Below are 23,117 nucleotides of genomic sequence, written 5' to 3'. Positions count from 1 at the left end.
CTTATAATACAAGCCAATTCAAATGGAAAGAGATGATTCTCAAAAAAGAAAACCCATTTTGAGAATAAAGGAACATACTCAAAACCTACAATTTATTCTTAATGAGGCTTCATTTTTCATTTGCTTTATAGCAGCCTTCCACCCAAGGGGCAAAGATTGACAGACTACTCCTTAGTCCCTTAATTTTAGCTGTCCCCTTAACTATGACTTTGGGGCTGGAATGCACAAACAGGACAATAAATCAAAGGAACAAAGAACCTTTAAAACTATAAGGTAGAGGGGAGAAGGAAAGTATGCTGAAAAATTCCCTTCACATGCATCCTTAATAATTGATAAAAAGTATCTAGTTTGCTGAGTCCAGTTATACATTTTTCAAGACAGATACATTTGTTCATTGTTTTCCCTGTCTAACTTTCAGCAACACAGAGAGTGCTGTTTCACATTTCCTCTTTGATGTTTTACTCTATCAAGTTATATAAAATTAGAATAAATTGGTTTTGGTTTTAGAAATATTCATACTTGCCATGTCTTCAGCACTTTCAAGACATACAATGTACATCTTTGTTGGCTTGAAGCAAACCTTCATTTAAATGTCATCTTTTAAAAAGAAATACACTGATGCTTTCCTCGAATTTAGGGTTTCTCTTTAGATAAATCTAACACTTCTGAGACAAGCTTAATTTGCCAACTCCAAAGCATGAACACCAGTGCTTTTTAGCCTCTTGAATTGTGAGAGACCAGATCTCATTAGATTTTTTTTTTCTGATTTACATGTTTTATACTTTAGTAGTTGAACTGTGCTTTATATGTGCTGAAATATGATAGTTAATTTCCTTTACACAGGTAATAAAATATCCTTGACCTAATAACTAGATGCATGCATATCAAGGCAAACAGTTGTCATCCTAGTGTTCATTACTATTTTATTTCTGTCATTACAGCATGGTTAAAAGCATAGTTAGGTCAGGTGGAAAGCTCAAGAATGAGCTCTGGATGGTTTTTGGTCTTGGGAAGCTCGAGAATGGTTAGCAGTGCTTTGGAGTGGCCAAACTGACCTAGTTATTTATCATCTCAAGAACCTTGGCAAGACTATGTCATAGTACAGGTTAGGATTAGTAAAATGATCATTGGACAGAACTGAGGAGTTGGTTAAGATTTCCTGCTACTAACTCAAAATAGGGGTGTTGAGCATGAGGAAAGATGCTCTGGAAATGATATACACATGCTTCAATTCCATTGAACTTTGCAGGGAAACTAAAAATGAGCCTGGACTATGGCAGTGCCCATTCTCAGGCTTATTAAATTTAGGTGGTCAGGGAATATTTGTAAAATATAGATGGGGGTGAAGAAGTTTTATCTAATGCAGTAGTTTTTGTGTACAGTATGTAATTCGTTTCCTTAATTTTAAAAATTCTGTTCTTCCTTCTTAAATTTAGAAGTTAACTCACAATCTTTCTACCTTATGTATGTCATTAATATTGTAGTAATTGCATGTAAATAAATAATAAGATATATAGAAAAGTAGCAAAGCATTTTTATGATTATCATTCATCTTTTATGTCAGAAGAAAAAAAAACATGTTAGCTCATAAATTCACTTTTCGACAGTCTTTATTTTTTCCTTTTCTGAAAGCTTTAGATCGCATTATGCCAAATCTCTAAACTTCTTTTTTCTTTCTTTCTTTCTTTCTTTCAACAATTCCCATTCTGTTAGCACATGTGCTACATCTAAAGAGGATTGCTCTGCCTCTCTTATTTACAGTGGAAAAGGATTTGCTTATTTATCTTTAACATTCTTGAAGCAATTTCACATAAAACACTTAGTGATGATGGGCATGGCAATATTCAGGTGATGCAAAAATGATTTGTTTTTCCTGGTTCATTTGGGAATGGTCATGATTCTGAAGAATGCGATTCAGGCTTTCAGAAAAAAACACCCTTTGTGTTTTTGTGTCTTTCATGTATCAAGAATAAATGCCACCTTCACAATGAAGTAAAATGTTAACTCTCTTAAAATGCAAGCGTTATGATAACACAGGGAGACAGGGGGGTACTAAATACCCTGACATCTCCCTCCTCTTGAACTTAGATCTGCTGCTGATGACTCCCCTTGTCCGGGCTCCATCAGAAACTATAGGGCAGGGAGCCTAGGTGGGACACTGTAAAGAACAAATGCAGGGCACAGAGTCAGGCAGAGATGGATTAAATAGCAGATTAGACAAAACTTAAAAGGTAATTAGTGATTTAGAGGTAGGTCAGAGGAAATTACTGAGTAGCATAGAGAAACAAGGATTTGGAAAATAGGAAAGATTAGTTAACTGACATGAAGATTGGAATGGAAAAGTGTTTTATATTCCTAATGGGTGTCCTAGAGGAAAGAATACAAATAATGGGGGAGTGGTGGAAATATTAAAGGAGAAGATAATAAAAGTAATCATTATTCAATAACAATAGAAAACACATACATAGTATCTACTATGTGCGGGGTTTTGTTCACAGCACTTGACTTTCATTAAGTTAATCCTTGTAACAACCTTATGAGTAGGTATAGGATGAAACCATAGCTACAAGAAACGCAATAATTATTGAGCAGTATAAATTAAAAATAAACTGACATTCAGATACCTTGTAGTCAAACTGCAGAACAAATAAAAAGAGAATTGCTCTCTGGAAAAGAACCAGAATAAAAGAGTAATAACAATTAGGTTGGTAACAAAAATTTTAAGAACAGTGAAATAATAGCTTAAATGTATAGAAAGAAAATAACTATAAAGCTAGAATTAAGTATCCAGCAAAACTGTTTTCATGTATGAGGGAATCATAATAATACTTTAAGATAAAAACAATATTTACCATCAATAGAAATTCACTATAGGAACTTCAGAATGAACGTACTTTAGGAGGAAAAAATTGATTCCAAAAAGAAGGTTAAGCAGCAAGAAAGAATGGAAAGCAAATTGGTAAACATTTAACTAAATTTAATCAGATGTTGTCTTCATAAAGTAATAGTAATAATTTCTAAATTAGAGTATAAAAGAAGATAAAATTAAACAATAGCATGTAGCTTGGAAGGAGTTTGACAGGAATCAAACTGTTGAAAAAGTTATATATATATATATATATATATATATATATTTTTTTTTTTTTTTTGCGGTACACGGGCCTCTCACAGTTGTGGCCTCTCCGATTGTGGAGCACAGGCTCCGGATGCGCAGGCTCAGCAGCCATGGCTCATGGGCCCAGCCGCTCCGTGGCATGTGGGATCTTCCCGGACCGGGACACGAACCCGTGTCCCCTGCATCGGCAGACGGACTCTCAACTACCGCGCCACCAGGGAAGCCCAAAGTTATATTTTTTGAAATAAGAGTGAAGAGTGACATATTCTGTTCATCAGTTGAGAAACTTGAAGACAATAATCATAAAGATTAAAATATAATATGTGTTATTCCCAAGCCAGTTAAAGAGAAAAGACGTACCAAGAACCAAACAAATATAGCATTTCAATCAATCCAAGAGAAAGCATGAATGGAGAAAAAATAGCAAAAGTGGAACTAGCAAAACCCGAACTGCTAGAAATAAGTCAAAATATTTATAATTCACGATACACTTAATTCTTTCCAGTTGAAAGGCAGAATGACTGGTTTTATTTTTAAAAAAAAAAAAATCAGCCTTACATTGAATTCCAGAAGCACACATAAAACCTAAGGAGACAGAAACATTGAAGGTTACAATAGAAAAAGATTAGTCAGGAAAATATATTTTTTTTCAGGAAAAATTTTTAAAAAGATGGGATAGTTTTCAAAATAATTTTTTTTTTTTTTTTGCGGTACGCGGGCCTCTCATTGCTGTGGCCTCTCCCGTTGCGGAGCACAGGCTCTGGACGCGCAGGCTCAGCGGCCATGGCACACGGACCCAGCCGCTCCGCAGCATGTGGGATCTTCCCAGACCGGGGAACGAACCCGTGTCCCCTGCATCGGCAGGCAGACTCTCAACCACTGCGCCACCAGGGAAGCCCTCAAAATAATTTTTAAGTAGCCTTCAATAACTGTTAAGCAAAAAGCATTATTAGGGATAAAGAAGTCAGAACATATGGTGATTTACCAATAGCTGTATATCAACTACTGTTGTATGCATGTAAGTATTAACTTGTTTAAACCTCATTTAAATCCAACAGGTAGGCAGTATTTATGTTTCCATTTTTTAGGTGAGGAAATGGAGGGATGGAGGTTAAATAATTTGCTTAAGATCGGACAGATTGTAAGGAATAAGATTAGGATTGAAATCCAGAAGCCAATTTGTCCCCAGAGTCTATCCACCTAATAAAAGGCTTAGTATACTAGAAACTTTTAATGGCCTCAAGTATATAAAGGGAAATTTGATAAAACTACAGGGAGAACTAGACAAATTAAAAAAATGATAAAAAGAAATTTCAATAGCTTTCTAAATTATTAGAAGATTAAGCAGGTGAAAAATTCGCAAGATGAAGAATTGAACAACACAATTTAAAAGTGATTTAACAAATTAATACACTCTGTGCTCTTTATCAAAACTTTTTAAAGGCAAGGATAATACATTTGTTATCTGCTGCTGACTAACAAATTATTCTAAAACATAGTGGGTTCAAAAAAACATGATTTTATATCACATTTCCTGCGGGTCAGGAATTCAGGTATGGTTTAACTGAGTGCTCTGGCTCATGGTGTCTTTTGAGGTTTTCAGTGAGGATGATGGTCTCATCTCAAGGCTTGACTTGGGGATGATCCACTCCAAAATCATGCGTAGTTTTTATCAAGATTCAGTTCCTCCTGGGTTTTTGGACTGAGGGCCTCAGTTCTTCCTGACTGTTTGGCTGGTGGCCTCCCTCAGTTCTTTGCTGTATAAGCCTTCTCATGGGCAAACTGATAGGAAGGTAACTGGCCCTCCTCAAAGACTAAGAGAGGCAGAATGAGAAGGAGAGTGGGAGGAAAGAGAGAAGGGGGAGTGGGGAGAGAAGCTAGTTACTTTATAACCTAATTTTAGAAGAGACAGCCATTCCTTCTGTCATGTTCTATTTGTTAGAAGTGAATCACTAAGTTCAGCCCACCCTCAAAAGAAGGGGATTTCATAAGGGTGTGAATATCAGGATGTGGTGATTATTGGGGACCATGTTAGAGGTTGTCTAGTGCAGGTTGTAAACACATAATACAGGACAGTAGGTTGGAGTGGGGAGAAGCAGGATTATAAGAGGAGCATAGAAACTGGTGCAACTGTGTTGGCATAGGCATATTTCTGAATTGAATGATTGAATTGTATGTGTCCATTTTGGTATGTTTTATAACTTTAGAGATATAGTGCCATTTTCTTTTGTATGTATCAAATATCACATTTTTTTTCAAAAAGAAAGTGGTCATTTTCTGAAACAAAACAACTCTGTACCTAGTCAAGACTGACCCTTGATAAGTTTAGATTCTACTGAAAATTAACCATTGCATTTTATCTGATTTATGAGTCTTTGGGGAAGTTTGCTTCATTCCTCCGTACCTCAGATTATATATATACATTGGATAGTGCATTTTAATTCTATCTTTAAAGTAAAATGTTCATTAATTCATTTTAAACTATAGTTAATTCACATAAGCCTCCAAAATTTCCACATAAAAGGCACTCTACAAACTTATAAGTAGAAAAAATATTTTGTGGTTTTTTGCTCCCATGAATTTAGGCAAATGTGAGCTTTTTGCTTGAATTATTCAGGTAGTAAACTCAAGACTTTGCTGTAAATGTGACCTCTAAATGTTAGAACTAATGCAGACAGAAGAACTTGGTTCCATCATTTTTATATGTAGCATATTTCTTTCCTGCCTCCCCCCTTGCCTCATATTATCAGAAATAGAGTTTGATCACATGAATCAAGCTAATAACATTAGCTTATGACTGATTACCTGTCCAGTTTGGCCTCAGATGAAAATTCTGAGCAATTAGTTTTAATCTTATGATAACTCTCATGGGACTGTAAACCATTCTCCTTAATTTAAATACAACAGTTTCCAACTTAAATACATATGCAATAATCAGGAAAATCTTTTACCGTGAAAAGAGTATAAGTACCGCAACTAAAATTTTCTACAAATAACATATTAAATTTTTAATTAATTTTTATTGCTCCTTTTCAGTTAAGATAAACTATGCAGTGGTTCTTTGATTTTCAATTCATATGTATTATTCTGAATGTCTCTTACTTGGTATTTCAAGAGAGCTGCATTGTATGAGGCTAATCGAAGATTCTGCAAAAGTATACATTACAAAAATAATTTAAGATCACTATAAAAATTTTAAGCAATACAAATATATATAAGAAGTAATAATTAAAATCCACATATATCACCCCTCAGCTCTTAATCATACTTTCCTAAGGTAACCAATTTAAAAAATTTGATATCTGTCTTTATAGAAATTTTCTATTGTTAAAAAAATGCGTGCATGCAAACACATACACATTTTAAAATGAGAGTGTAGTATAATTATTGTCTAAAAATTTGCCTTTTCATATTTTTCATTTAATATAACATAGCCATCTTTAAAAGATATAAAGTTCTGCATGACTTACTCTTTTATATGGTCTATAGAAATTTCATAGCTGGATGTATAATAACTTAACTCTTTTCCTATTGATGCTCACTTAAAATATTTTATTTATTTTTTAGTATTAGAAACTGCCACAATAAACATTTTTGGCAGTGGAATTATTATTCTACTAATTAAAATAAATTATTAAAAGAGTAATATATCAGAGGTTATTATTTAAAATTTTTGTGTGTTCCCTTAATTGTATCTTTCAAGACAGGTCCCATTTCACAGCACTGCTCTTTTTTAAAAAAAAAAAATTTATTTATTTATTTTTGGCTTTGTTGGGTCTTTGTTGCAGTGCGCGGGCTTTCTCTAGTTGCGGCAAGCAGGGGCTACTCTTTGTTGCCGTGTGCGGGCTTCTCGTTGCGGTGGCTTCTCTTGTTGTGGAACATGGGCTCTAGGTGCACAGGCTTCAGTAGTTGTGGCATGCAGGCTCAGTAGTTGTGGCATGCAGGCTCAGTAGTTGTGGCTCGCGGGCTCTAGAGTGCAGGCTCAGTAGTTCTGGTGCACAGGCTTAGTTGCTCCGTGGCATGTGGGATCTTCCTGGACCAGGGCTTGAACCTGTGTCCCCTGCATTGGCAGGCGGATTCTTAAACACTGTACTACCAGGGAAGTCCCTCATAGCACTGCTTTTAATAGTGGATGTGATAATTCTTTAAATTTGGGTCTCAATGAAAGATTACAGATCTTGATTTTAATTTTCAGTTGTTAATTCAGTTATAATTACATGTTAGCTAAAGTGTTCATAATAGTATGCCAAGTTCAACTGAAGTGAACAGCTTAAAAATAACAAAGTTTGTCTTAAATATTTTATCTCTTTTAGCATAAAAACTATAATATGATAGTGTGAATGTTTTCTCTGACAGTTCTGTAAATTATGATAAAGAATTTGTGTTTTGAAAAATAATGAGTAGCATCTTAATTAATTGCAATGTGGCTTTTGCAAAGAGCTTGAGGCCTAATTAGTTAAAATCTCACATATGTATTTTCAGCATGAGAATTATATCAGAAGCTACAAACTGCTTATCCATCTTGGTTTCAACCATGCTTGTCAGTTTAGTTTTCCCTGAGGGATGGGGAATGAAACAACTCTCTTTCTAGCAAGTTGTCTCAATAGGTTAGTTAGTGCTTAGTAATACAGATTGGCAGAGCCTGTAATCAGCCTGCCTATATGGGTTAATAAAGGATTTTTGTGTTTTAGTGGAAACTCAGTAGGTATTCATTTGGAAGACTATCATGATGTTCAAAACAATTAGAAATAGGATTCTCTCTTAATTCTTTGGTTTAACAGTGACTGGAAGGTAAGGTCACCTAAGCAGAGCTGACAGGTAGTGCTTTTGGGATCTTTGTTCCCTCACTTCAGGAGAAAAACACATTAGTGTATTTCTTGGCAGCCTCCTCCTTTTTAATGTGAATCTAAGACTGGAAGCATTTTAGAATATATTATGCTTCAGGACTTTGTCATTACCTGTAAACTGCCTTCTGTCTGCTCTAACCCTTTGCCCTTCTTGATTCAACCATATGGCTCTAGAAGAATCCCACTTCTGCTCTTCAGAGCCCAGCACACAGCTGTATGCCAACCCTCAAAATGAGCAGTTCAGGTTTTATGTTCTGGTAAGGTCAATTTCCATTTCCTACAGCTGTTTCTTCTTTTATTGGGAGAAAAAGAAAACTAAAATATTTTTCAAAATATTTTTCTGTCACTCATGTGAGACATGATGCATTTTCTCTGAGAAGGTGCCCACATTTTTCACGAAGCTCTGCTGCTGCCTTGTGATTTTTTCTTGGGTTGAACCATTCTACTCTTCTTTGTAGGCTGCTGTGTAGGAAATGAAGTGGTCACACTCTACACAGCATCTCTGATGCTTTATTTATTTCACTTTGTAATGCTGCAGTCAGGGAATGTTGATGGCGTTACACTGAAAATGTCTTGAATCTTTGCTGTGGGAAGATAGGTTTCAGGTCAACTCCAAAGAAAGAATTTACTATTGTCACAAGAAAGGATTTGAAAGAAAAAAAAAAAAGTCCTGTTTATTTCCTGAGTCCTCAGAAATTGCAAGTCATCATGAGAATGCACCAGCAGAGGACACTGATGTGGCCATGAAGAGGTCAGAGTAGCGGGATGAGGCATCCTGCAGCTTGCCTGCTCAACAGACTAACATAGGAGGCATCATCAAGATCTTGCCTAGAAATGAATGACGGGTCTTGGTGGCTAAAAACACAACTTGGAGCCATGGAAAAGCAAATCCTAAGAATTTCCTTTGATGCATAATCAGAGCCCTCAGCCAAGAGAGGAGCATCCCAGCTCAGGCAGCACTGAAACAAAGCAGTAAAGGAAATGCAAATGAAGATCCTGAGATCTTAGAATGAGAATCTAAATTAGACCATAGCAGTATCTCTTGGACACACTAGCAAGTACCACAATTCCTTGGTGAACAAGATTTAAGTTTGATATCAGAATCTATGTATGTGTTGGGGTTATTTTTGGGTTTTTTTGGCGATACGTGGGCCTCTCACTGTCGTGGCCCCTCCCATTGCGGAGCACAGGCTCCGGACGCGCAGGCTCAGCGGCCACGGCTCACGGGCCCAGCCGCTCCGCGGCATGTGGGATCTTCCCAGACCGGGGCACGAACCCGTGTCCCCTGCATCGGCAGGCGGACTCTCAACCACTGCACCACCAGGGAAGCCCTATGTATGTTTGATCTATTTATATTTCTGTCTATCTGAGGGAATTGGGAAATTAAGTGGAATTATTCTCACTATAATGATTGTGTTCAGTAGGTCTTAATACTTTTCTCAAGTGCCTAGTGTCTCAAGTCAGCGACTTGCCAGGTATTGTCATATGTAAGACATATAACTGGGGGGACCCTACTTACGTCAGATAAAATTATGGTTCCAAGAAGGAGAATATCCATTATCCTTTACAAAGCCTTTTTTTTCCCTCAGGGTGTGCTACATATCCACTTATGATTATTTGTCAGTAACAGGAAAAAAAAAGAGGTATAATTTTGAAATATCTGAAAATACTGGCTATTTTAATTGCTAGAATTTTACAAGTTTAATGTTTGTGTGAAAAACAAAAGGTTTTCTGCTTACCTTAATACTTCTCACAGCAATTTAAATCTCAGAGATTAAGTCACCAAATCTTCAAATGCAACTCATCCCTTACTAGCACAATGGGAATTGTTAACTGCAGTCAGCCAAGTGGCTGTAATTATTGATTAATCACTAGGTGTAAGGAAGACTTCTAGGCTCACAAGAAAGACTGTTGTGTTAGTGAAGAATTTGTTTTTGAAAAATGTCGTTTGCATTAAATATTTAATGTGCTCTCTTACTAAATGGTCGTTTTGCACTTCTTGCGTGTTACCTGGGAACTGAGGATCTAGCACCATCTGCAGGCAAAACTCTGCTAATTTCATCTGGCAGTAGAAACAATTTTTAAAAACTTTACAGCTGAGTTTGAAATTGTTTTCACAGTGATGGACAAGACTGTCCTTACAAAAAAAATATATAAATTGAAATGTCATCTAGTTTGTCTCCCCTTTCTTTTATTCTCACGGAGCATCCATAGTTGCTATTTAAGAAGTAAATAGGAGGTGTTATCAGCTTAACCCTGGCAAACCGCTTAGAATCAGCTTGGCACACATGGAGTTCACAAATTTTAGTCATTATATGCCTGCCACTTTTAGCCTTTTTAGGCTGGTTCTGAATAACTGTTTGCCAGAGTTGATTTAAAATTTGCATTCACTTATTTTATATTGCTTTTAACGTACATATTGTTTAATCAATGCTTTTTAAAAGTAAATTCTTTAATCAGGGAACAAGAAACACCAATATACAGTAATCATTGGAAAACCTAAAATAGGGGAAGTCTACCTGTCATCTTTTCCTCAGCTGGTTCCACAGATTCATTTTTAGCAACAAAAAAACATATAATAAAACCCATGCACTGGGCATTTATTAGATGACAGTCATTGTGAAAAATTATTTATAATTATCTCATTTTTAATTTAAATTTACCCAGTAATCCTCTTAAGTAAGTATTATTTATTCCTATCTTACAAATGAAGGAATTAAATATAGAGGGAGGTAAATCTCTCTCTGCAAGTCCCTATAACTGGGAAGATGTGGAATGAAGATTTGGGGTTGAATTAAAACCTAGGTCTTCCCAACACTAGAGGGCCAAAGAAAGAATAAGAATATTTGATAACTCAAACATTTCATTTAAATGTTAACATGAATAAACACAAAATAGCCAAGTATATTAAACAAGGTTTAAGACCTGAATTCTTTTTTGGAAAATGACTTAAAAGGTAAACATTGAAAGTTACACATTTTAAAGTACTTTTGCTTAAAATCTTGAACACTCATTATCTTCAAAATATTTTCCAAATAGATTTTGGTTAAAAAAAATTTCAAGTTAATAGATGTGAAAATATAACCAAGAAGTAAGAAAAAATTAAATTTCTTCATAAATTTATCAAATTACTTGTTTTTCAAAACTCACATTATATTTCTAAAACATTACTTCCATTTGCATGAGTCATTAGCTTTCATAAGGAGTGCTTTTATATAAAATCTGTAAACTGTAAACCATAACATTTCTTCATTATTAGCATATTCAGGTCCATTAAATCTATTATAAATGCATAGTCTACTGATTAATATTTTAATTGTAGCTTGGGATTCTTAGTGTGGATCTAGGAAATATTTATGAAGATTTTAAAGTATTGGTTTAGACATTTCAGAATAAATCCTTGAGCTATTATAACTTCTTAACCATAAAAAGTGTACACCGAAGATTAACTTAGTAAAACTACTAATAAAATTGCAATGTTGTATACTCAGCAAAGGAGGCAGAAACAGTTTAAAAATTATAGCTATTTCATTTAACTATTTTTGTAGGAATTTCAATTCTAATTATTAACTTTAAAAAAGTATTCACTTTTATCTAGAGTACTTTTTTCCTTCTAGTATTCATATTTTCACAGCAGCTTAAAAATTTAAGCACACACTAATTGTCAAAGGTTTATTTTGCATTTATATTTCTGTATTTTTGGTAATAAAATAAAACATAGTAAAACATGTTATATTCTCTTAAATGATTCTTTAAAACTACCTTTCAGCAAATATGAAATGATAAAATCCCTTTAATTGTGACATTGAATGCTATTACTTAAAAAGATTCTTATCAAAGTTAGCAATAATTTTATTCTAATAATGTCTTACTTTATCTTATAATTTTAGACATGGCTTAGAAATGCTTAGTCTTTCCACTTAAAAGAACAAAATGAGTTTTGTAAACTTACATGATTTAAAATAGGCATGTTCAAATTAAAATGTTTTTTGAAAAAGATAATGAAAAGTTTGAGGTCAAATATAAGATAGTAGAGAAAAGGAAGTTTTATAACTCTAGTTAACGTATAATTATTTTCATCTCTGAGACAGATCTTTCAATTAAGTATATTCCCTGTTGACATTCCCACTTCCTCAGCAATCATGTCATTCAAATTTTCTTTTATTAAGCATCCAATTCTCTTTTGATATTTATAGAAGGATTTGATTTTGTGATAGTTTCTCTCTTGCTTCTGCACCAAAACAGATCACGGTACTGAAAGAACGGATAAATAAGAGACATTTTCACGTAAACACAAAGACTAAGTAAGTCTTTTAAAACACCCAATTACAGGGCTTCCCTGGTGGTGCAGTGGTTGAGAATCTGCCTGCCAATGCAGGGGACATGGGTTCGAGCCCTGGTCTGGGAGGATCCCACATGCCCGGAGCGGCTAGCCCCGTGAGCCACAATTACTGAGCCTGCGCATCTGGAGCCTGTGCTCCGCAACAAGAAAGGCCGCGATAGTCAGAGGCCTGCGCACTGCGATGAGGAGTGGCCCCCACTTGCCGCAACTAGAGAAAGCCCTTGCACAGAAACGAAGAGCCAGCACAGCCATAAATTAATTAATTAATTAATTTTGTGTTTTTAAAAAGAAATCTTTAAAAAAAAAAAAACACCCAATTACATTATTTCTTCCCCTCTGTCCAGAAATGGTACAGGTCGGAGCAGCAGAAAGAGTAGAGGTGAAAAATAAACAGATGAAACTAAATATGGTGTTTTTATCAGTGAAAAGTAATAGCTTTATCTCTGGAATACAGTCCAAAGCAGTAAGATGCAGAACTTTTAGTATGTCTTGTGTCAGCTCACTTTCATCCCTTTGGCACCACTGTCACTTCCTTCTAAGGCTAGGGTCTACATTTTCCAGAGTCCCCTTCTCTGTGTGGTTCTGGGTTAGAGTTCACCAATGAAAAAAACTTTCTAGAGAGTTAGAAGATGGAAATGAATAGGAAGCCATTATTTTTTCAGAGGTGTTTGCAGCTAGATGCTTGGAAACAGGCTGACATCTTCATTCTCAATCTCTGACCTTCAGCAGCTGCTTTACTGACCTCTACCCTATCCTCCCCCATCTCTACCCCAGCTCTTCCAACAGTCCTGAGAGTCCCTAATTCTGCATTAACACTTTATGTCTGGATACATCAAATGGCTTCTGTTATGCTGACTGATCCCTGATGATAAAGACACCATCACAGTAAGGACTGGGAAAATATTCAGTTTATTAAATATTGTGAATGTCAGGAATATCAGAAACATCGTTTCAGTATGTAAATATCAAATCACATTTCAAAGTAAATTTTTGATTATCTGGATTTCTTCTTTGCTTTTCTCTAACAATTAAGACCAGTCTGTATTTATTAGTTTCTTCGGCCTTTAAAATAGCTTTAAGGGCTTCCCTGGTGGCGCAGTGGTTGAGAGTCCGCCTGCCGATGCAGGGGACACGGGTTCGTGCCCCGGTCCGGGAAGATCCCACATGCCGCGGAGCGGCTGGGCCCGTGAGCCATGGCCACTGAGCCTGCGTGTCCGGAGCCTGTGCTCTGCAACGGGAGAGGCCACAGCAGTGAGAGGCCCGCGTACCACAAAAAAAAAAAAAAAAAAAAGTGTTAGCCTCACACATTTTACAAACTCTATCTAAATGCATGTCACTTGCCACAAAGAAGATTAAGTAAACATAAAGCGATACTTTATTGGAAAGTTACTATTACTATCTAAAAAATGTATGTAGGAATAAAAACTCAATCTGAACCTCCTCTTTTGATTTTTTAGGAGTAAACAACCTGCCACTTCAAAAATTTAAAGGTAGAAACTCTTTGCCATTTCAACAAGAGTTATGGGCAGAGGAACAATTCTGATTAACCTTGCATAAGCTTGAGGAAGGCTTTTCTCTATTAGTATTTCTGATATGAAAGTGAAAACCTACATTATTATGCCAGCAGCATGGGAAATGAAAGAAAACCTATTATGTAAATGTGAAAATAACTGAAAAGATACATACCTTTATAGTACATGAGTCCTTTTCATAGAGACCACAACTTTGACAAGCCCCATCATGTATGATCATTATTTGGGGATTACTGAACCTATAACCATCATTAGACACCTGTAAGATGTATGCAGTTCTATAATAAGATAATTTGTTCTAAGTGTAGTTTTGTAAATACATTATGAAATTTTAATATATAAGTATTTACTTTGTTTGTAAATATGAGGATATCTTTTCTTTTTTACCTTTATTTGCCACTTCACGATTGGTTTCTCACCCATCAGATCCATGGTACCATACTGCTGAACATCAGCGGGCAGCTGACAATCAACAGTTCTGCTATTTTGAAAAACAGTATGTGCATAGATGGTTTCTCCAAGGGCGCATTTACTGCTATTATACTGAAAGCATAATGAGAAAGCAGTTAACCTCTGTTAGATCATGGAAATGCTTTACTAGTGAATTACATATACTCAAAATATAAATTTTAAACTATGTGCCTGGTATAATGGAATATATAATAAACAAATAAAAGTGACATTGATAGTGAGTTTTATTTAGAATAATGAAAATCATATGCATCCTAATTTGATGTAAACTGCTTCTAATGACTCACGCATTTTTTGAGTTCAAATCAACTAAGTTACCAATATTGGCCATATATAATAGGTCACTAGTAATGACTTTTGTAGCAAGAAGAAACATATATGTAGTTGACACATAGACTGATTTTCTACCCAGAAAATCCTTCATTTCTCCAGATCCCACCTTCTACTTGAAACCACGCTTTCTACCTCCATATACATGGTTCTCACAGGACCTCTCATGTTCTTATATGACCCACCTTCCTGACTACATTTGACTGGTCCAGGGGTGGAACCTAAGCTATGCCAATGCTTCAGTTACTTCGGATATCTTAACTTTGTATCAGAGGGGATGTTGAGCCAGTCTGCCTTTGGTGGACTGAGTTGCAAGATCAAAAGCTATGGAGCTGGGATTCCCTGGTGGCACAGTGGTTAAGAATCCGCCTGCCAATGCAGGGGACACGGGTTCGAGCCCTGGTCCAGGAAGATCCCACATGCCGTGGAGCAGCTAAGCCCGTGCACCACAACTACTGAGCCTGCGCTCTAGAGCCCATGAGCCACAACTACTGAGTCTGTGTGCCACAACTACTGAAGCCCATGCACCTAGAGCCCTTGCTCTGCAACAAGAGAAGCCACCGTGATGAGAAGCACGTGCACCACAACGAAGAGTAGCCCCTGCTCATGGCAACTAGAGAAAGCCCGTGCACAGCAACGAAGACCCAACACAGCCAAAAATAAAAATAAATTTATTTTAAAAAAAGTTATGGAGCTGTTGATGGCCACGTTTCTCACTATGTGGAGAAAGCTAATATCTAGAGAAAGGGAAAAATGAAGCCCACAAACAGAGAAAAGCCGAACCGTGACAGACAGATACACACACACACACACACAAATGTAGACAAACTGAGTCTTCATGGTGTTCAAGTCCCAAGTTTAAGCTTTTTTTCCTGAGAATTCAGCAGTCATATTCTATCCTGATTCTGTGAAAAATGCATTATCCTCATAATAAATATCATTTTTGCTCAAACTAGTTCAATTGAATCTATGTAACTTAAACTAAATAAATTCTAACCAGTTCACCCTATTTAATAACTCAATGGCATATCATATTTAAACGTTGAGTACTATTTTTCAGTATTGAAATGCATTGTTGTCTAAAGAAGAAAAGCAAGGATAATGTCTGGGTACTGATAACTACATAGAAGACTAAAAAGATTTATCTTATTACCAAAATTTAGATTCAGATTTTTAAAAAATTTATGACTGTGTAATTCTTTCAGTGGCTCAGAAATAGTAAGTGTGCTGATGCTTCAATATTGTAGGTCAGCAGGAAAAAGAATGGAAGGCAAGAACACACTAGTCTGTGGCTAGTAGAAACTATGTTACTGAAAGAGTGAGCCCCAGAACAAATCTCCATATTTAAGGGAGTGTATACAGTCTGGTCTAGCAGATATATCAGTGGTTCCCTTCTAGCAGAGGGGAATGACAACAATGTCTCAGGGTAGTCATGATGTCGACATTTAGATGGATACAGGGTCCCTTGGCTTTGTGTGTAGAAACAAGACTCTAGGCAATGACTGGGAATTTAGGGGTTATTTCCACCCCTCTGTGTGGAGAGCCTACCCCAAATGAGGAATAAACAGGGTTCTATTTCTTTTCCATTCATCAATATTTTGGGAATATCTATATGTACTGAGGATATTCTGATGAAAAGAGATCACAGAGGAAAAGACAGACAAATAAAACGTTTTCTTATTGCTATAACCAAGATTCAAATAAGTTGTAATGAGAGACAAAGAAGCCACTAAGTATAACCAGCACCGTCACGAAGGCTTTGAAAAAGAAGACAGAACTTCTCTTGAAAGTAAAAAAGGAGCCTGCCATTTGGACACTGGGAGCAGAAACAGAGTGAGTGCGATTTAGCAAGGCTGGAGTGAACACCATGTGAAAAGACAGCAATGCATGAAATAGCATGGGATTTTCCTAGAGCACATGCAGGAAGTTTAAGCCTGCAAAAACAGACAAGAGCTGGATCATGAAGGGCCATTTGTTTCTAGGATAACAACTTGGATTTAATCCTGTAAGTAAGTTGTTTAAAAATTGGATTCTGTAAAGTCCTAGCAGCTTTTGGGGAGAGTGAAAGAAATGATTGGGTGGTTGGTGCTCTGGCTAAAAACTTGTCAAATTACTACTGCAAAAGTAGAAAAGAACATACGTAATGTGCTAGTATTCGTATAAAAAAAGAAGGAATTTACCTTCTCCTTTGTGCAAAAGAAACACAGTAAGGATAAACTAGAAAATAATGAGAGTGGATACCTTCAGGGGATGGATGGGAACAGGATGGAAAGAAGGGGTAATGGGAAGAGGGAGGTAGGGATGAGAAGACAGTGACATTTCTTTGTGTTGTATACCTGTTGTATGGCATCAAGTGTTAGAACCATGATAATATTTCACATACCTTCCAAATAAGTATATAACTAAAATCAACCAGAGTGTGAAGGAAATTCAAAACTGAATATAAATATTAAAAAATAAACCTAATTGTATTACAAATAAAATACATAAACATTCTAAATGGGGTGAGAAAGAAAACAGTTAATCTATGTAAGATTGTTTTGGCTAGTGAATATATTTTCTTCCTTTCTATAGTTTTGTACAGTGTTAATGAATTCTAGAGTGTACTCTTAATTGGTAAGCTATTTGGAGGAGGGAAGTAGTATGAGAAAAAATATCACAGGAAAATATATATCTGAAAGTAAGAATAAAATGTACTTTCCAAGAAAATATAAACCTATAAAATTCTCTCTTGTCAGATCGCTTAATTATAGGGTGATGTCATATGGTTTATTCTGCCAAGAACAATGTAATGACAACTCTCTTGAGCGACACTGAAGTGAATGAAATAATACATATATATTACATTTTCTATTATGTGTCTTATTTCATTGGGGTTAGAATATTTCATGGCTCATTTAGAAAGGCTCTGCTCATAAAATCAGGAAAAAAACATAATTCTTGTGTATAACTATTTGATAAAGACACAAACAAAAGTTATTTCCTCCTTAAATTCTCAATCTCAGAATCAATTTAGAGAAAAGGTAAAAAGAATGCCAAAATATGATTTTCTGTTGTAAGTTTTTATCTTATCCATGTAATAAGTACTTTCTAAATTCAAAGTGCTTTCCTTAAAATAAAATTCCACTTAAATAAAGAGAAGGAAGACCATATAAATAATCATCAAAAATAAGGTGTACACAATGTTCATTGCAGCTCTATTTACAATAGCCAGGACATGGAAGCAACCTAAGTGTCTATCGACAGATGAATGGGTAAAGAAGATGTGGCACATATATACAATGGAACATTACTCAGCCATAAAAAGAAACGAAATTGAGTTATTTGTAGTGAGGTGGATGGACCTAGAGTCTGTCATACAGAGTAAAGTAAGTGAGAAAGAGAAAAGTACCGTATGCTAACACATATATATGGAATCAAATTTTTTTAAAATGGTCATGAAGAACCTAGGGGCAGGACGTGAATAAAGACGCAGACCTACTAGAGAATGGACTTGAGGACACAGGGAGGGGGAAGGGTAAGCTGGGACAAAGTGAGAGAGTGGCATGGACATATATACACTACCAAACGTAAAATAGATAGCCAGTGGGAAGCAGCCGCATAGCACAGGGAGATCAGCTCGGTGCTTTGTGACCACCTAGAGGGGTGGGATAGGGAGGGTGGGAGGGAGGGAGACGTAAGAGGGAAGAGATATGGGGATATATGTATATGTATAGCTGATTCACTTTGTTATAAAGCAGAAACTAACACACGATTGTAAAGCAATTATACTCCAATGAAGATGTTAAAAAAAAAAATAAGGTGTAATTTGATACACCAGAGTTCCAACTGAGTGATCTTGTCTGTCTTTGGTGGTCTCCAGAAAGAAAAACACTATTTTTTTTTATAATTCTCCCATATGAAATCCATAGTAAAGGAAATATAAAGGATGAGCACAATTTGTCCAAACTTTTTGGTTTGTAAAAGGGAATTGTTCCTATCTCTAAATCCTATAATTCATGCACAGAGTCTTAGATAAAAATGACCTCCATTCTTTGTGTTTTTACATTTCAATAAATACAGAAGCTTACATATCAAGTTTGATATTATTTTAATTTCTGATTATGGCTTAAATAGTGAGTCAATACCTCAATAAAAATTATATAAAACAGTTTAATAGAGTTGGCAAATAGGGAAGCTTTAGGGTTAAGCAACTTAATAATTTTCCTGTTCAGCTCTCTGAGGATATGACATCCTTTGGGATTATGTTGCTAATTGATACTCCAAATTCATCTAAGAAAATTAATCTGAATAACTCATAAACTTAATTGTTTTCAACATTATAATTAACATACCTTCAGTTTAGTAACTTCACATTTAATTGAAGGTGATTCTTTGAAGCCTTGACCAAAAACTCTCACCATCATACAGTTATATTTTTGAATATTACACAATCCAGCATTCTCAAGTTCTATAATTTCAGGAACCTTGTCTTTGGAAAAAATGATTTAAAAATAGGACATATTTGCTTTAATTCCAGAAAAAAACTCATTATTTTCAAGGCCAAAATTAAAAGTGTATATAAACTAATATTTTAAAGTCTACCCCCAATAATATTTAGTACATTAATTAAACTATTACATGTTAAGAGTGATCTGGTATTAAAAGAAGTGTTACCTAGTATTCAACTCAATAGAAATAGCATTACAGATACTACCAGTGCCTAACTATACAGGTTTAATTAATTTTTTAATAATATTTGATACCAAATAAGTACGAGTACTAACAAAGTACTCCTACCATGGCCTATGTTTTGGTTTTACCATTTTGCTTTATGTCATAGAGATAGGTTATAGAAAAAGTGCTTTTGTAATAATATAGTGTCCTTAGCAATGTGATGTATTAAAATTTTTAAAATAAATTCTTAATTTGTTTTAGAAAAGAATTATCAAAATTTGTGCATGCTGTTGTCCCAAGTATTGTTGATATTTTTGTGTCTTATTGCTATCCTACATGCTACCATAATCTTAGGTGTACTTCTCAGTCATAGGAGAAAAAATTTATTTTATCAGTCAGAGTTAACTGACCTTCATATGGTTATTTCTGTGGTTCTGGTCTTGGTAAGATCATTCATTATCTCTATGAGCAAGATCTGGTGGTCAAAATAGATAAATGCAGTATAAAAACAATTGAGTCCTTTGTCTAAGTAGTGGCAAAATCCAAATGAATATAACTTTAATAGCAATAGGATATAAATCCTGTTACATGTATTCAGAACCCTAAAATATTTACGAAAAATTTTAAAAAACACGTATTATTCTTTCATATATTCAACAAATGTTTACTGAGCAACATCTATTTTTCTGGTGTTATTCCAAATATTGGAGATATAGTAATGAACAAAATAGTCCCTGCCTTCATGTAACTTACATTCTAATATGGGAGGACAAAAAAAATAAACCAATGAAAAAATAAAGTGTATCAAGTAAGTGTTTTTGAGGTAATGGGGAAAAAGTATATTAACTATATTAAGGAAGATAAAGGCCATGGGGTTGTGTGAGAAAAACTATTTAGAATGACGATGAAAGGATTCTATGATAATATGATATTTGAATAGAGAAGGAAGTCAGTCATGAAGATATGTGGTAGAATGTGCCAGTGAGAGGGAGCAGTAAGTGCAAATGTCCTGAGGTAGAAGCAGGCTTGGCCTTTTTTGAGGAACAGCAAAGCAACCACTAGAGAACTCTGGAAAGTAATGACCTATGGAGACAATGGTAGATGAATTCAGTGAGAGAGGAGTCTCAGACTACATAGAATCTTCTAGGCCATAGTAGGGCCTGTCAATTTTATGCTGAAGGAGATGAGGAGCTAACAGAGGGATTTAAGCAGGGGAGTAATACGATCTGACTTACATTTCAAAGGAATCACTTTAGCTGCTGCATGGAGAATAAACTTTGAGAGAATCTATAATCAGGGAGAGAGAATAGTGGCTTGGACTAAGTTGATAGCAGGGAAAGATATGAAATTCTTTGCAGCTAGAGCTGGATTTGCTGCTAATGGATCAAGCATGAGGCTTGATATAAAAGAAAAGTCAAAGTGACTACAAGTTTTTAATGTGAACAATTAGAGAAATGAAGTTTGCATTTACTGAGATGGAAAGGGGCAGATTGGTGGTGGTAGGAGTAAAATCAGGAGTTACTGGTTTAATAGTTAAGAGAATCAAATTCACTTTTTGAAATGTCTTTATCTAATATATTGGGACAAAATAATTTGTACCGTTTAGATAGGTTAGAGAAAAAAATTAAGCATATTAGTAAAATTAGCAAAATATAAACAGTGCTTTAAAAATACTAAATTTGAGTTCTAGAAGAATGATTATCCTCTGCAAGTAGAGGGATCAGCTATGTGCAAAGGCCCTGAGGTCAAGAGAACTGGCATTGTAAGGAACAGCACAGAAACCAAAGTGGGTGGAGTGGAATGAGTGAGGGTGATAGTAGTAGGGGATGAGTCTCAAGAGATATTGTGTGCCTGATCACATTGTGTCTTATAGGCCATTATAAGTACTTCAGCTTTTATTCTAAGATGAGACTGTTTTGGAATATTATTAACATATTGATTAATATAAGTTGGGTTCTTTTCCATATATAATCTGAATAAAGCCTGTTAAGATACTGAAGGTAAAAAAGAACAAAGAAATTTTCATAATTAAATAACATACACAAGATCAAAGTTGGAGTGTATTTACTTACCGTGTGAATCACTGCAATCATAGGAACTAAAGCTTGGGGAGCATGCACACCCCCATTCCATACACTGCCCATGGCCACTGCATAAATTGGGGCATTTTAATGACAAGAGAATGTCTTTAATTGACTTGCTGTATTCTTCTCTGTTATATTTCCCCTCTTCCAAAATCCTCTTTTTACATTCATTTTCTAAAAGGGCCACACCTGCTTCTGCCCAGCTAAGATCATCTTTTAGGAGAACATCCTTAAAACACATCTCTGTCACACTGTCTAGTCTCTTGCCAAGAAAGGCAAGACAGTGCATTCCTATGCTGGAGTTGGCAAGAGTGTGCTGACATAGTGCCGATGTGCTGTATTCGGTGTGGCCAGATGGTGTGGGCCACGTGGGGACAAACTCTTGGTGGACATCTTCAGTGTGGTCCTCAGGGAAAAAGTAAGTAAACTCTTCTAGGTCACTTTGGCTGAGACTTTGAAAAAGCAAACAAAGGAAGAAACTCACTGAAGTTTTGCTGTTTCCATCTGTTTTGTCGATCCCACCTTGTTTCTTGGCTGTGATTATCCTGGTCCTTTGTAGGTCTCCCCTTGTCCAAAGTTTTTGATGCATCTTGTTTTTCATTCCCAGGATGTTTTTGTAAATTTAAGTCCAGATTGGTTAGATTCACATGCTTTTTTTCTTGAGGAAAGAAATCCAAATTATTTTTTTCTCGAGATGTATGCTTGTTTATTCCTCTGACAGGAGCTTCTGAATTAATATATTCAGAGGTGACATCTAGCTCTGGTATCAAGGAAGTGAATTTGACACGTTTGGGGTCTTTGCAAGCTGAAACAATCTCTGATTGAGAAACACTTTACAGATGATTAGAAGATGGATACAGTGAAGTAGTGTCCATTGAGCAGCTACAATAGGACTGTTTTCTAGGTGATGGCAGAGAAACTGTCATTGTGTCAAACATGCTTTTTCCTGGTAAAATCCTTCCAGATGGAAAACAGAAAAGAATAGTAATTTGGACAAGAACAATTTTTTCTCAGTAACGTGTTGCAAAAAAAAGCAGAGCATTGAGTCACCCACCACTCATGTTAAGTCAAATATTAATACAATAACAAACGAAAATAAGTTACTTTCTTACCTCCATTCATTAATAAAAGCAACACAATTATTAAAAGTTTGCTCAATTGGGCTTCCCTGGTGGCGCAGTGGTTGAGAATCTGCCTGCTAATGCAGGGGACACGGGTTCGAGCCCTGGTCTGGGAAGATCCCACATGCCGCGGAGCAACTAGGCCCGTGAGCCACAACTACTGAGCCTGTGCGTCTGGAGCCTGTGCTCCGCAACAAGAGAGGCCGCGACAGTGAGAGGCCCGCGCACCGCGATGAAGAGTGGCCCCCGCTTGCCACAACTAGAGAAAGCCCTCGCACAGAAACAAAGACCCACCACAGCCAAAAATAAATAAATAAACAAATGTGGGCTTAAAAAAAAAAAACAGAAAAAGTTTGCTCAATTTTGGGGCTTCCCTGATGGCGCAGTGGTTGAGCGTCTGCCTGCCGATGCAGGGGACACGGGTTTGTGCCCCGGTCCGGGAAGATCCCACATGCCGCGGAGCGGCTGGGCCCGTGAGCCATGGCCGCTGAGCCTGCGCATCCGGAGCCTGTGCTCCTCAACGGGAGGGGCCACGACAGTGGAAGGCCCGCGTACCACAAAAAACAAAACAAAGCAAAAAAAACTAAGAAATTGACTTTAGGACTCTACTCCTAAATAA

At 36.1% G+C, this 23,117-nt stretch overlaps 1 protein-coding gene across 1 annotated transcript in view; it reads right to left on the bottom strand.

Moving 5' to 3' along the window:
• Positions 1–23,117, bottom strand: part of VWDE (von Willebrand factor D and EGF domains) — a gene marked incomplete at both ends in the record, with an annotated part of 61,995 nt that overhangs the window by 24,778 nt on the left and 14,100 nt on the right. Inside the window, 8 exon segments of the mRNA XM_079711821.1 lie at positions 9,973–10,024; positions 13,987–14,095; positions 14,224–14,379; positions 18,972–19,108; positions 21,366–21,837; positions 21,839–22,210; positions 22,214–22,334; positions 22,490–22,545. Coding sequence (XP_079567947.1) covers positions 9,973–10,024; positions 13,987–14,095; positions 14,224–14,379; positions 18,972–19,108; positions 21,366–21,837; positions 21,839–22,210; positions 22,214–22,334; positions 22,490–22,545 — 1,475 coding nt within the window.

This window comes from Hyperoodon ampullatus (assembly GCF_949752795.1).
Source record: "Hyperoodon ampullatus genome assembly, chromosome: 9".
NCBI classification, from domain to species: domain Eukaryota; kingdom Metazoa; phylum Chordata; class Mammalia; order Artiodactyla; family Ziphiidae; genus Hyperoodon; species Hyperoodon ampullatus.
Note: the sequence above shows the minus strand (reverse complement) of the source record. Positions and strands in the feature narration are given on the sequence as shown.